The 14,828-nt window shown below is 39.8% G+C and overlaps 1 protein-coding gene across 6 annotated transcripts in view; it reads right to left on the minus strand.

Annotated features, from left to right (window-relative positions):
- LOC106081143 (E3 ubiquitin-protein ligase Ufd4) overlaps window positions 1-14,828 on the minus strand; it is a 115,492-nt gene that overhangs the window by 47,335 nt on the left and 53,329 nt on the right. For 4 of the 6 annotated variants that reach the window (XM_013242900.2, XM_013242898.2, XM_059365235.1 and 1 more), the window contains exons 3-7: window positions 13,742-13,881; window positions 11,947-13,681; window positions 11,645-11,773; window positions 1,276-1,546; window positions 995-1,213 (exon numbers count right to left, since the gene is read on the minus strand). In XM_013242900.2, the coding sequence (XP_013098354.1) occupies window positions 995-1,213; window positions 1,276-1,546; window positions 11,645-11,773; window positions 11,947-13,681; window positions 13,742-13,881 (2,494 nt within the window). The remainder of the gene's footprint in view (window positions 1-994; window positions 1,214-1,275; window positions 1,547-11,644; window positions 11,774-11,946; window positions 13,682-13,741; window positions 13,882-14,828) is intronic. The other 2 variants (XM_013242902.2, XM_013242901.2) reach the window with 1 other exon arrangement.

Genomic DNA, 14,828 nt, shown 5'->3' on the forward strand with positions numbered 1-14,828 from the left:
AAGCCACATTATTTGCGGGGGTTTCCACAGTAGTTTAGGTTAGGTTTAGGTTTTGCACCTAACGGGTTACTCCCTTATTTTTATCTACCTAATATTGTTGTTGTTGTTGTTGTTGTAGCAGTGTGTTGTACACTGTGGCGGCTGCCCTTGCCGATGAAAGACTCCATCGGGCCAATCTGGTACGTACAACCGGCTGTGATGGCATTGGCCATGAAAGTTCAAAAGTGGAACATATTGACAGTTTGGCGATCGAAACAAAAACATTACACTTTATCCCTTCTCGTATACTGTGCGTATTCTGGCATACTAGTTGTGAGTTTATTGATTTTTTTTTGCTTTTTTGAAGAACGATACAAAAGCTAAACGACGATTTAAATATGTGTTAACTTCTCTTTCAAAATGAGCTTAATGATCGAACATTTTAATGCAATGGAAAAGTGAAAGTCAGAGCATTACTTTGTTCCGTAAAAAATCATGTTCGGTTCATGTTAATCAAGAAACTTAGGGAGATTAAATGTGCTGAATTTTGAAATTCTATAACAACCTGATGCGAGCAACCACAATTTGTAACTGAAAGCCTCCCTATGTCCTCCTTTGTACACTAATTTCTACTCGTTTGTCTTTTGGACCATTGTGTGATGCTTTCTTAGTGTCTATTAAATGTGATAATAATATGCAGTAAAATTGTCGGAAATCTGTAAGCCTTGTGACAACCATATTGGCAAAGTAAAAAGTGGGTTGTTTTTTTAATTATAAACTATTTGTTGAATTCCTACGGGTTTTATCATTTTCTATTGACAAATGTCAATCCAAACAATGTCGATCTATTAAACTCTTACATGTATAAAACAAAAGAAGGGCATAGAAATGAAAAAAACCATTACGCATTCTATTGGAAACGTAGACAATCACAAATGTAGTGCCTTTTTTTGTACACTATTTTCCATATCTAGTACATACATTTATACCCTATGCGAATTTCCAAATTACATACCTGAACTATCGTTGCCATTTTCGGGACTGCCACTGGAATACATAGTTGCTAATTTCCCATCCAGAATGAAACGAAACCAACCATTAGAACCATTTGAAAGCTCTAGAGCGGCTGAATCGGACCAAACGTACAAACAATCTCGACCACGACAAATACTCCACTCGTGCCAGTGATAAGCTTTGCCTTGCAAGATTTCTTTAGCATCTTCCATTGTATCTTCTAGAAGAGAAATTAACCATACACAAGCTACGCAAACTATTGGAATAAAGAAAGTAACGTACCTGTTTGCTGTTGTTGGGTAGATGTGGCCACACTGCCTGATACAACCAGAGATGTGGCAGTATGTTGACGTTCATCAGTTGTTGTTGCTGATGTTGAACTTATTGTAGGATTGACGTGCTTAATTGTGTCGTTCTCATTTTCTGCGTCCACCAGAGACTGCACCTTTGAAAAGACCCCCAAACGAGCAAAGTGATCCAAAAATTCATCTTGAGTTTTACTCATAAGCTCCTCTATTATTGTAAGTACAACAAGATGGCCATCGTCATCGTCCTGAAAGTAAGATTTTCCCAGGAAAGCATTATTACATTATGCGCATATATATGTGCTTATACTTAATTATATGCAATACATTTTAAGGAAAATCAAAAAACATATAAATAACATTATGAGCATAAGAAATACATATTAAGTACAGTTAATCTTCAATTTTCAATTAACAATGCAATACAACATAACATTTCCACCTCGCTCATGCATTTAACACGATGTCGACTTATATGGCAAAAACTTAAGCATACTTAGTAACATTTGAAAGATTGTTAAAAAATGTAGAAACGTAACCAATATGGGTTGTTACACTGTCGCAACACCGCGATCAAATTATGCAAACTATTCAAACAATGCAATGCCGGAGATGAAACGTGATTTGAATATAATTTCACATTTGGGTAGCAATGGATTTTTGGCACATTGTTATACCGGAGGAACAGGAGAAGGAAGATGCTTCCTATTGGGTTGCCCAAAAAGTAATTGCGGATTTTTCATATAGTCGGCGTTGACAAATTTTTTTCACAGCTTGTGACTCTGTTATTGCATTCTTTCTTCTGTCAGTTATCAGCTGTTACTTTTAGCTTGCTTTAGAAAAAAAGTGTAAAAAAAGTATATTTGATTAAAGTTCATTCTAAGTTTTATTAAAAATGCATTTACTTTCTTTTAAAAAATCCGCAATTACTTTTTGGGCAACCCAATAGTTCCTAATGTTCAGCCAGAAAAATCGTTGTAAAAAATCTTATAACTTACGAATACTCAATTTATCGAAGAAACAGGAAAATTTGACTTTTGTCACATTGTTATGCTGGAGGAACAGAGAAGGAAGATGCTATCTAATTCTTAATGTTCAACCAGAAAAATACTTTTAAATACTTTATCACTTACAAATATTGAAGAAATGGAAACCTATAGTGAAATTCGCCAGTGCGAAACAGCACTAAGGAGATATTTTAGTAGTTTCTTCTTTCTGACACTCTTAAATATTCTGCAGAAATGCGTAACATCGTCGTCGATACTGTAGTGACAGCAAAGCGGTAGACCTCTTCAAGTCCCGGCACGGGACTGTCGTGTTCAACGTTACCATTAGAAGCTCAGCTAATAGATACAGGGCACTTCCGAAAGGTTGCATGCATTCATCTGTATCGAGCGGAGATTTTCAGAGAGGCCAAGTGGTATCGGCTCTTGCATAAATACTGCCATAACGTTACCGTGGCGATCGGTCTTATGGACCGAGACGAACTTGCTTATCTATAGGAGCTTGACGAGAATCGCTACATTCACACAAGTGAATATGTGGCCAATACAGCTACGTTTTCTGGATCGCAGCGGCTGTAAATCTCTTCAACTCATGGAGCTCACAATCTCATTTATATTGCCTGTAAGCTGCTGCTGCTACCATTAAAAAATTAATTGCTTCAATTGTTTTTAAATTGAATCTGAACTTTTTCCAATTACGATCGTGATTGAAAAATTTCCTATTTTCAATTAAAGAAATTAATTGATTCAATCATTTATAAAGTGATTGAAATTTGTGCCATTTAGTTGATTTAGTAATTGGTAAATATAAAATATGATTGATTATTTCATCGTTTTCAATTAAACAATAACGGCTAAGACCACTAACTTTTTTTGTAGCCAATTCATGCATGCGCATTCGTCGCCCACTCCCTAAACTCGGACTGCGTCGACCCAAAATGCTTCGGGTTAACCAAGTTTATTGACGGCAGTCCTCTGGCCTACACCGCCAAATCGTCTGCTCTTTCATTTCCCATTACTCCGTTATGGCCCGGCACCCAAACGATGCGGATTTTGCTATCCCCAGATATCCCTTAGCATATAAACCATATGGTAAGGAACAGGCCAGTCTCTAAGGACTTTAATTGGCTATGACAGAACATTTGTTCCACTAGCCGAACGTAGAATAGCGTTCCAAGGGCCTCGATCTTCTGCGCTCATTCTTAAATCTCTGACACCAAGTTTCGAGGTGTCTCCCACAACTTGATCTTTGCATCGGGCTTTTGGTCTTCCCGGTTTGCGTGTACCACCGTGTTTGTCTTCAAAAGACTTCTTTGCTGGAGCTTCTTCATCCATTCTGACAACATGACCTAGCCAACGCAGCCGTTGTATTCTCATGCGTGTAACTATGCTATCGTCGTCATACAGCTTGTGGTTCATACGTCGCCTATATTCTTCATTAACGCAAACTGGTCCATATATTTTACGAAGAATCTTTCTCTTAAATACTCCAAGCACTGCCTCATCTGCTTTCACAAGTACCCATGCTTCAGAACCATATAACAGCACGGGTAGTATCAGTGTCTTGTAAAGGGTAGTCTTCGTCTGTCGAGAGGTGGCCATGTTTCTAAACTGCTTACTTAGTCCAAAGTAGCATCTGTTTGCCAGTATTATTCTTCGCTTTATCTCAAAACTGGTGTCATTCGTTTCTGTTACGGCGGCGCCGAGGTAGGTAAGTTACTGACTATCTCCTTGTCTGAAACCTCGTTTGGTATTAAATGGTTCGTAGAGATTCTCTCCTATTCTTACTGAGGAACTCGTGTCAGCAAGTGTAATCCTGCAGAGTCTTATTAATTTTGCAGGGATATCAAACTCAGACATGGCTTGAAATACCTTTGAACGTTAAGGAGTATCGAAAGCAGCTTTGTAGGCAACAAAGAGATGGTAGGTGTTAATTTGTCCTTCTCGGCTCTTTTCCAGGATTTGGCGCAGTGTGAATATCTGGTCCAGGGTGGATTTACCAGGTCTATAGCCGCATTGATAGGGCCCAATTATCTCATTGACTTTAGGTTTTAATCTTTCACACAGTACGCTCGAGAGTATCTTCTATGGGATGGGGAGGAGACTTATTCTGTAGTTGGCACATTCCGTCTTGTCTCCTTTCTTGTGTACGGGACATAGTATGCTGAGGTTCCAATCATCGGGAATGCGTTCTTCTAGCTAGATTGCGCAGATAAGTTAATGCATACGCCTTATCAGCGTGTCGCCTCCGGTCTTAAATGGTTCAGCGGGTAACCCGTCCGCTCCTGCTGCCTTGTTGTTCTTTAGTCGGGTCACTGCTACCTGGACCTCATATTGACTGGGATGTAAACATTCTATACCATCACCATTGATTGGTTCTGCGGTATCCTCTTCGCCGCCAACGTCGGACACTAGCAGTTGGGTAAAATGTTCTTTCCATATCCTCAGCATGTTATCTGTGTCAGTCACCAGATTTCCTTCTTTGTCTCTGCAGGAGAATGTGCCTGTACTAAGGCCATCGGTTTGATGTTTAATTCTTTGGTAGAATTTCGGAACTTCATTCTGACTCCTGTACATCTAAATTTGCTCACACTCACGTCTTTCCGTTTCCTTTTTCTTTCTCCTAAATAGACGTTTCTCCTCTCTCCTTTTCTCCCGATATCTCTCCTTCATCTGGCGCGTTGCTACTGATTGCAGGGTTGCTCTATATGCCGCATTCTTGGCTTCAGTAGCATCTCGACACTCTTGGTCGTACCATGGGTTTCTTGGAGGAGGCTTCCGGTACCCAAGTACGGATTTCGCAGCATTTTCCATGGAGTGGGCAATAGTTTGCCACTGCGCCATTATATCATCGGAACAAGGATTGCTTTTATCAAGCAGTTGGGTCAGTCGAGTGGAGTATTCAATGTCCAGCTTCTGTGCAGTGTCAGATCGTACTTTCCTCGCCATGTTCAAACGGGTGCGAACCTTTGCTGCAACGAGGTAATGATCCGAATCTTTATTCGCTCCACGGATCGATCGTACATCTAACACGCTGGATGAATGCCTTCCATATATCACAACGTGATCAATTTGGTTTCTCGTGTTTTGATCGGGTGACAGCCATGGTGCTTTGTGAATATTTTTATGTTGAAATCTGGTGCTACTAACTATCACGTATTTTGCCGCGGCGAAATCTATAAGCCTAAACCTTTCGACTGTTGGACCAAAAATGTCTTCCTTCCCTGTCTTCGCATTAAAATATCCGATTTTAATATCATGGGCGAGGCAGCGGTCATATTCTCTCTTTAGGCGCTCGTAGAAAATATCCTGGTCTGCTCGTCTTTGTCTTCCGTCGGGGCATGCATATAAGGCTGATGTTGAAGAACTTGACCTTTATGCGGATTGTGGCTAGAACCACAAATCCACATCCAAATTCATGCCTCTTGTTATGGCAGCTATAGTATAGTTCGTCATTGTAGAAAAATATAAACGTCAATTTTTAGGCCAAGTTTTTTTGATCAAGCAAGTCAAAGCAAATTTAATACAATTATGCATTAAAACAACAAAAATAACAGAAACAAAAAAAGTAAAAGCGTGCTAAGTTCGGCCGAGCCATGGATCGCATTTGTCGAGTTCTTTTCCCGGCATATCTTTTTGCCTAAGAAAAAAAGGATAAAAGAAAAAAATTTGCTCTGCTATTAGAGCGATATCAAGATATGGTCCGGTACGGACCACAATTCAATTATATGTTGGAGACCTGTGTAAAATGTCAGCCAATTCGAATAAGAATTGCGCCCTCTAGATATATATAAAATATTCTGCAACAAAAATTTTAACAGCAGCAACATGAACAATTACAAACACAACAGCAACAACAGTTTCTACAATATTAACTTAATTTAAAGCCTAAAGATATATTGGAGCAGTTCTGGGGTTAAAGCCCTTGGACAAAAATCATAATCCAAGGTCCTTCAGTAGCAGTAGAATCGACGCTGTTATTATGTGATGGCAACAACAACAACCTACTGGAATACTGACTGGATATAGTCCAAAATGAGAAAATTCAAGGGGAAATAGGGCGTTGTTCCAGAGAATTAGACAAAGAAGCGTAAAGGGATCAAATCAATTTTAAACACTTTTTAGATCCTAAGTATGAAGTGAATGAATTATATCAAGTAGACGTAAGGAAGCCTAGGATTTATGAGTCTGCCAACGTTGACAGGGATTTGGTGGACTTGCTTCTGAGAAAAAAGATGGTCATGTAAGAACCCATATTTCAGAAGAAGAAACTCTTCAAGATGTTATAAGCAAAGACACTAGACTAAGATTCAATCCCGTGGCAGCCGGTTGTACGTACCGGATTGACCCGATAAAGTCCTTCATCGGCAAGGGCTGCCGCCTCAGTGTACAACACACTGCTACAACAACAACAACAACAACTGAGATTATTAGATGATAGGAGAGCAATAGTTTATAGACATCGTAAAACTGTTGAGGGAAAATCTTAAGGAGCTTGACGAGGATCGCCCCCTCCACATACAATTGTGGCTACAACAACAACAACATAGCCCTATATGAACCATTTCGGTTTCGGTTTGGTTCGGGGTCTTAGTATAACTATCGGTCTAAAATTTCAACGAAATCGGATAATAAATGCGATATCTAAATATAATCCAATTTTGTACGTTCAACTTAATCTGCGTAGAGACAAAATACGAATCTGTGCCAAACTTTAGCTCAATATCTCAATTTTGAAAGCTGTAGCGTGATTACAACAGACGGACAGATACACAGACATCTTTAAATAATCTTAGAATTTAGCAATGATGTAGAATATATGTATTTCAAACTATTTGCAAACGGAATTATTAAATTAATATACCTCCCTTCCCATGGTGGTGGGTAGTAAAAATCCATGGAGTTTGTTGCTTGATCCTTTTTAGTTTCTGCCTATAAAAAGAACATGACAAATGCCATCAATGGTGGATGGTTTACAATATTCGGCCCTACTGCACTCAGCTCGTTCTTACTTGTTTTGACTTTAAGACGAAACTATTTCAAATTGGTACACATCTGATCCGAGTCTGTTTTCGATAACAATTTAACGAAAGTTAACTCTTAAGTTATCCCATTTAATTTAATAATTTAATTTAATTTAATAATTTTAGATGTTTGTTTGAATTTACCAAAATAACAAGTTCGTAAACCAAGTGAGAGCGGAGTGGATTTTGAAATTAGAAACCGCTCCGGTCCGGGTTCAAAAAATTTCGCTCCACTCCTGCTCCGGCAAAAATAGGCCTGCTCCCCTCCACGCTCTACTCCGGATCGGAGGCAGACATACGCGTACGTAACAACAAGGCTAGAGATGCAATAACATCTCACATAATACAAAAGTCAGGAGCTTCAACATCTCCAACACCACAACATGAAATCTATTTTATTATATGGTTTACAACTTGGAGCTTAATACCAAGTTTTTATAAATTGCTGCCTACGACAAATACTTCGAATTTTCTGGCCAAACTGTATTTTAAATGGAGAATTGCAAATAAGAACACATGCGGAAGAGAAAATGAACTTGGTTGGGCCATATCCTACACCGATATAGCGAAAAATGTCCTAGACTCCGCTCCGCTCCGAATCTCTGTTTCTGACACTATCACACGATTGTGATAATTTTTGGTGATTTTAGCTGTGATATTTTAGATTTTAGGCAGTATGACACCAGTTTTGATATAAAGCGAAACAGACGCTATTTTGGATTGAGTAAGCAGTTTGAAACAAGGCCAGATCTAGACAGACGATGATCACACTATACAAGACACTCATACTACCCGTGTTGTTTTATGTTTCTGTGCTTAGAGTGTTTGAGAGAAACTTTCTTCGTACAATTTATGGACCACTTTGCATTGATGGAGAGTATCAACGTCGTATGAACCACGAACTGTATGAGCTGCATGGTGAAGTTAACATAGTTAAACGTATCATAATACAACAGTTGCGTTAGCTAGGTCATGTTGTCAGAATGAATGAAAAAACGTCAGCGAAGAAGCCTTTTGAAGGCAATCGCGATGGTGAGCTTGGAGCTAATGGGACAAATGTTCTGTCAAAGCCAATTAAAGTCTCAAAAAAAAAAATATTCCCATCTTAAATTATTATTTACCCGCTGCAATCATTCTGTACTCCATGACTTAGTTCGAAGTTCATATTATTATTCGAAGCGGTCAGTTCAATTTTCCAGCCCGTAACTCTAAACATTTATTTATGCTTCTTCATATCAATTATTGAATAACAGAAATATTCTTTACAAGTCATTCGTAGATTACAACACCCTCGTGATGGATAATCTAATATTATCGGCATAATCCAAGGCTTTTGAAGTGATAATAAGGGACCAACTTGTGGATCATCATTTTTCACTAATAGATCCTTGCCAATCTGGCTTTAGAAAACAGATCACAGTACCACATCTCTCATGATAAAACTTATGGTGCTGTATAAGACAGCTCATGTAACACTGTGGAACAACGAAACAGTTCGGATCGTGAGAGGACAAGGCTATTACTGAAAGGAGGTAAGAGGGGGGTCAGTATGGCCTTTGGTGTCATAATGGAACACATAGGATCACGAGCTCACTTATGTAAAATCGGTGCGGCAAATGATATCAAGTGTAGGGCATGTGGGGAAGAGAATGAGATGTGGAGCATTTCCTATGTCATTGCCCGGCTTTCGCGGCTAACAGACACCGGTACTTAGGTTGTGACACGATACCAAACATGAACCAACTTTGGTATGGAAAGCAATGAATTTTGAATTTTGTAAGTAGCAAGGATTTCCTAACATAAAATTTTCTTTTTCGAGGTTACTTTTTAGTTTTTAGAGCACACAAAAAGCCGATTACTGGCTTGGGTGTCTATTCATAGTGGCATGGGGCGAATTAATATCTGCACCCTTTTTCAACCTAACCTAACCTAAGACGTGCTGTCGGTAAAGTTCCCTGTATGCAGCTCCACACCAGAGAATAGCAGCAAGCCACCTTAAAATAAGTGTACAAGTGGTAGACATGCAGCGAATGGTAAGCAAATTTGCAAATTATGCCCATGACCATTCCATTAAAGAACAGGGGCAAACTTCTCACATATCAATGAGTGCAGTCCGCTTCAAGTTTAAGCTCAATGATAAGGGGTCTCCTTTTTATGGCCAAGTCCATGTAAAAACTTCTCCACTTTTAAGGAGAAGTTTTTACATGGCATAGTACCTCACAAATGTCGCCAGCATAAGGAGGGGATAACCACCGCTGAATTTTGTTTCTGATATTCTCGCCAGGATTCGAACCCAGGCGTTAGAGTCATAGGTGGATATGTAACCTCTGCGCTAGGTGGCCTCCGAATGGCAAGTTCACACCTTATACCAGCAATCGTTGTTGACGCTTCCAACTCTCAACGACCAAAACATAAAATACTCCTTTGTTTGTAGCCACATTTTCACGTGGAGGTGGCGATCCTCGTCAAGCTCCTGTTGGTGAGCAAGCTCATTCCGGTCCAAAGGATCGATCGCCGCAGGAACAAGGTGGTCATTGATTATTTAAGGCACCAATAACACGCCTTGTCATATCGAGCATCATAGGCACTCAGTATTTGTGCCAGAGCCTGTGCCGCCCGGCCTCTCACTAAGATTCTCAGCTCGATACGACTGATTGTCCACGACTGCCTTCCACTATCCACAACCTATGGACGCGCCCGGTAGCTCGCAGCTAAGCTTCTCGTGACGGCAATGAACACCACACAGATCGGACCTCAAAGATCCAGCCAGTGTGGTTCTCACAGCTATCCCCGCCTGGGGATAGCGTCCCTGATAAAAGCAATTCTCATCCAAAATTAAAAAAGCAAGTGTAAATAAACAACAGAATTTATATATGCCACTCAACAACACTTGATGTCACATTCTTCTGCTTGCTTTGGCAAATTTTTGGTCTCATGCAGTTCTGCTCTGCTCTACACCCCTAAGCAAAACTTTCGATTCGAGTGACCATAATATTCTTTTTGGAGGCCACCGTAGCGCAGAGGTTAGCATGTCCGCCTATGACGCTGAACGCCTGGGTTCGAATCCTGGCGAGACCATCAGAAAAAACAAAAAAAAATTTCAGCGGTGGTTTTCCCCTCCTAATGCTGGCAACATTTGTGAGATACTATGCCATGTAAAACTTCTCTCCAAAGAGGTGTCGCACTGCGGCACGTCGTTCGGACTCGGCTATAAAAAGGAGGCCCCTTATCATTGAGCTTAAACTTGAATCGGACTGCACTCATTGTTATGTGAGAAGTTTGCCCCTGTTCCTTAGTGCAATGTTCATGGGCAAAATTTGCATTTGCATAATATTCTTTTTTCTAAATTGTATCACAATTACAATCTTTTGTGTGCGTCCTGCATGTAGTTTTTATACAATCGTTCTCAGTATGTAGTCTGTCATGATCGGACTTCGACTGTTAATGCTATTTCTAACGGCGTACAAGGTTCTGTTTGCGGTCCTATTTTGTTTGTGTTTTATATATATTGACGTTAGTCGTTGTGTGCAACATGCTGACTTTTCAATTTATGCTGATGATCAGTAACTAAGTACATTCAACTCTAGTAACGGGGATATATGCATCTCAAATCTTAATGATTGGGTCGAACAGAACTGATCTTCACAAATTGCAAAAGTGCTTCCAAGGTATACTGTGATTTATCTACGGTCATCGATGTGGGCGGGACTATGAATACTTTACTGATCAGTTTCTTGGGTGCTCCTTCGAACATTTCTTCTAATGCCTTGAAGCATGGAGAATGGAGATTTATCTTCGTCCCCAATTGTCATTTTTAAGTTTAAATCGAAACACACAAATTCTCACTGAGAGCTTTCATCAAACTGTACTTGAGAGATCCTTTGCCAAATGGTGTGAAAAACATTTCATTATGACTGCAGACTGTTAAAGATAAACCTGTTATTTATTTGCATGGTTTGGTCAACGACAATGCTTTCATTGTTTCAGTCTCACATCCAGCATTCGCAAACACTCACAGTGTTTAAAACAAATAATTGTGATACGTTGATCTCGCCTACAGGTTGTCTAATCTGCGTTGAATACCATAAGTAAAATTAGAGAAATAAATGGTAATTATGTATTCCTATTACGCATATTTGAAAATGAAAATAGCATGCAGTCCAATGCATGTATTAGATATGTACAATGAACGATTTTAATAGCATTACCTTATTATTTGTAAGTACATAACAAAACATCTCTACGTCGTGTTACAGATGGTGTACAATAAACGCTTACAATTCACTAACATATATGAAACCCTGCGCACATATATTACCCTATTGTCGGTATTTTTTTCCAACGACATAATATAACGAGGATCCGTTGCTTGTGCCTTAGCATGCCGAACAGGTGTTAATATGCCATTGTATGTGGAATACCATAGCCTTGGCCAACTGTAGCTTATCTAAATATATGTTTAAATAATTTTCAAAATAAATTTCAATTTGCAAAAAAGCGTCTTAAAAAGAATATGGAACAATGTTCGATTTTTGATTTTCCTTTTATGAAATTTTTAATGTATATACGAAATGAAGCGTACACCCAGATGGTAAACATAGATTACAATATTTTACTCACCTCGTTGTCTAGAACACTAGCAACAACTTCAATCAATAGGGTTCCTAGGTTACAACAAGTGTTAATGGCAATTAGTGATTTGTCGCTCGATGTTGCCTCAGAGTTGGTATTGCAAAGTCCTTTTAGAACTTGGGGATTTGCGTATTGAACCATTTTTTTTATCAAGCCCAAACTGGCGCGTCTTACACTACTTAACATAGTTCCTTGAAATGTTCGGCAGAACATGGGCAAAAACAATTTTAAATAAACTGGAGCCATTTCGGGGTCCCCACGTGGTTCAATAGTGCAGTTATCGTCGGATCCATCCTTATTGACAAGGCTATGCCCTGCTGCCATCCATTCGCCAGGCGATTGTAGAATAGCAGCTACTTCACGATGGCCATCGTCATTGCGTTCCCTGGCTTTGTCCAGAGGCGTTTTTCCGTCTTCGTCACGCAAATCAGGATAAGCACCATATTTAAGCAACACTTTTGCAATTCCAGGTCGTCCAAAACAGGCAGCATAATGCAGAGAAGAGCTACGTTGGCCTTTGTTTACATCAGCACCTTTCTCGCATAAATATTCAACCATTTCCAAAGTGCCAAAGGCAGAGGCCCAATTCAATAGAGTTTGTCCTACATCGTCCATGCAATTTACATCTATTCCTCCTGACTCAATGGCTTCTTGCAAAGCTTCGGTGTCTTTAGAGCGTATACAATCAATCAGCTGACGATGGGTTCGTTCCACTGTAGAATCATTGCGACGAGCACGAGATGACAATTGGCCTCCTTGTCCACCAGCGGCACCCACTCGGTTCAAAGCTTGTCGACCCTCAAAAAGTAATAATAGTAATAGATCAGCCAACCTCATGCAATCCAAAATACATCTTTCATCCCCTTTAAGCGCACGCTCAATCGCGTCTGGTAACTGAGAACGTAGCAATTCGTGAGTTATGGAGGATGAACCCCGACACAATGTCGAAAGCAAAGAAATAGTTGTGGATATCGACTGTGAAGAACGACTGGTATCTGCTGTTTGAGATTTTTGAATAGGAGCTGCTACAGGTGCTGCCAGCGCATCGACAGGATTACTCGTAATTGATGATCCAGTAGTAGTTGGAGTTGTAGCATTTGGTACCCCCAAGCTTGCATTGCCAACTGGCCCTGCTGCATTACTCAAACGTTTAAGTAATTCGTTCACTAAACCATATTCAGCTAAGGGTGCGGGATCTACCCATTTCCGTGTGAAACGATCGGCCACAGAAGCAAAACACTTTAAAGCGCCATCCGAAACCATTGGATCTTCATGTTGCAGCAATGTACTTAGACTTTCGACACAATTTTGAATACAAGGTGTATTTGGCTCAACTTTGGTACACAAACGCGAAACGACAGCCATTGATGAGTGCAGTGTGTCTTTGTGAACTTGCGATCCACTGTCTCTAATGAAGGTTAATACACAATTTAGACCGCCTCCCTCAAAGACTGCGCCCGCTTCCCTTGTGCAAATCAACTCCAAAACTTTTATGCATTGCTCAGCTAAATCGCGTGATGTGCGAGACGACAAGTCGGCAACAACAAGACGATTACATATAGCTTTAATAGCACCATCAATAGCAACTATACGTCGAGTACATTCAGCAGAAACATCCAAATAGTATGTAATTGCTCGTGCAGTAACTTCAAGGACATTTTCTGGAGCCAATTCATCAAGAAATATTTTACAAAGTGCCGGGAGAAATGTTCTTGGTGGACAACTAAAAATTAAGTCATGATATTAAAAATGAACGAGTTATTGGCGTCAAATTTAGGCATACCTCTCAAAACATCTATCCACATTATCAGACATTAACAATAGCATGCACAGCTGCTCCAAAGCGATGAGTTGCATATCGCGCTCATCACCCTGTCCCATAGAAAGCCATTCCAAAAGGGTCTCTGGATCGACGTCACCCATCTATAATTAAAAGAAGAATACAAAATGATGTTAACTATTTGGCAAAGAGTTTGAATGTCTTTGGGGTTCAACCAAAAATATATGCAATCCCATGGCAGCCGGTTGTACGTACCGGATTGACCCGATGGAGTCAGTCCTTTATCGGCAAGGGCTGCCGCCTCAGTGTACAACACACTGCTACAACAACAATAACAACAACAACAAGAACCAAAAATATAATTCTAATCAATGTTAATACATTCTTCTAAAACTAATCTGAAACTAACACTTCCTTACATTTTATTTGATTAAATAGAAATTAAAATAAAACAAGTAAAAAGGCGTTAAGTTCGGCCGGGCCGAACTTTGGATACCCACCACCTCGGGTATATATGTAAGCCACCTTTCGTCAAAATCTGGTGAAAAATGAATACATAATGCCCCATAACAGCTATATCGAAATATGTTCCGATTAGGACCAAATACTAATAGTACAAGTCATTGTTCAATTGTGTATAACAAAATATTGGTCATTTTAGTAGCTTTATCTAAAAATAAACCGTTCTGAATCATATACGACACGGATGTCGAAAAGACTAACATAAGTCACTGTGTCAAATTTCAGTGAAATCGGATTACAAATGCGCCTTTTATGGGTCCAAGACTTTAAATCAAGATATCGGTCCATATGGCAGCTATATCCATAACTGGACCGATTTGGGTCAAGTTGCAGAAAAATTTCAAAGAGCCTAACGCAACTCACTGTCCCAAATTTCGGCGACATCGGACAATAAATGCGCCTTTTATGGGCCCAAAATCTTAAATCGAGAGATCGGTCTATATGGCAGCTATAAGCAAATCTTGATCGATCTAGGCCATATTGCAGAAATATGTCGAGGGGCTTAAGTTAACTCACTGTCCCAAATTTCGGTGACATCGGACAATAAATGTGCCTTTTATGGGCCCAA

Source organism: Stomoxys calcitrans, chromosome 3 (genome assembly GCF_963082655.1).
Source record: "Stomoxys calcitrans chromosome 3, idStoCalc2.1, whole genome shotgun sequence".
NCBI lineage: Eukaryota > Metazoa > Arthropoda > Insecta > Diptera > Muscidae > Stomoxys > Stomoxys calcitrans.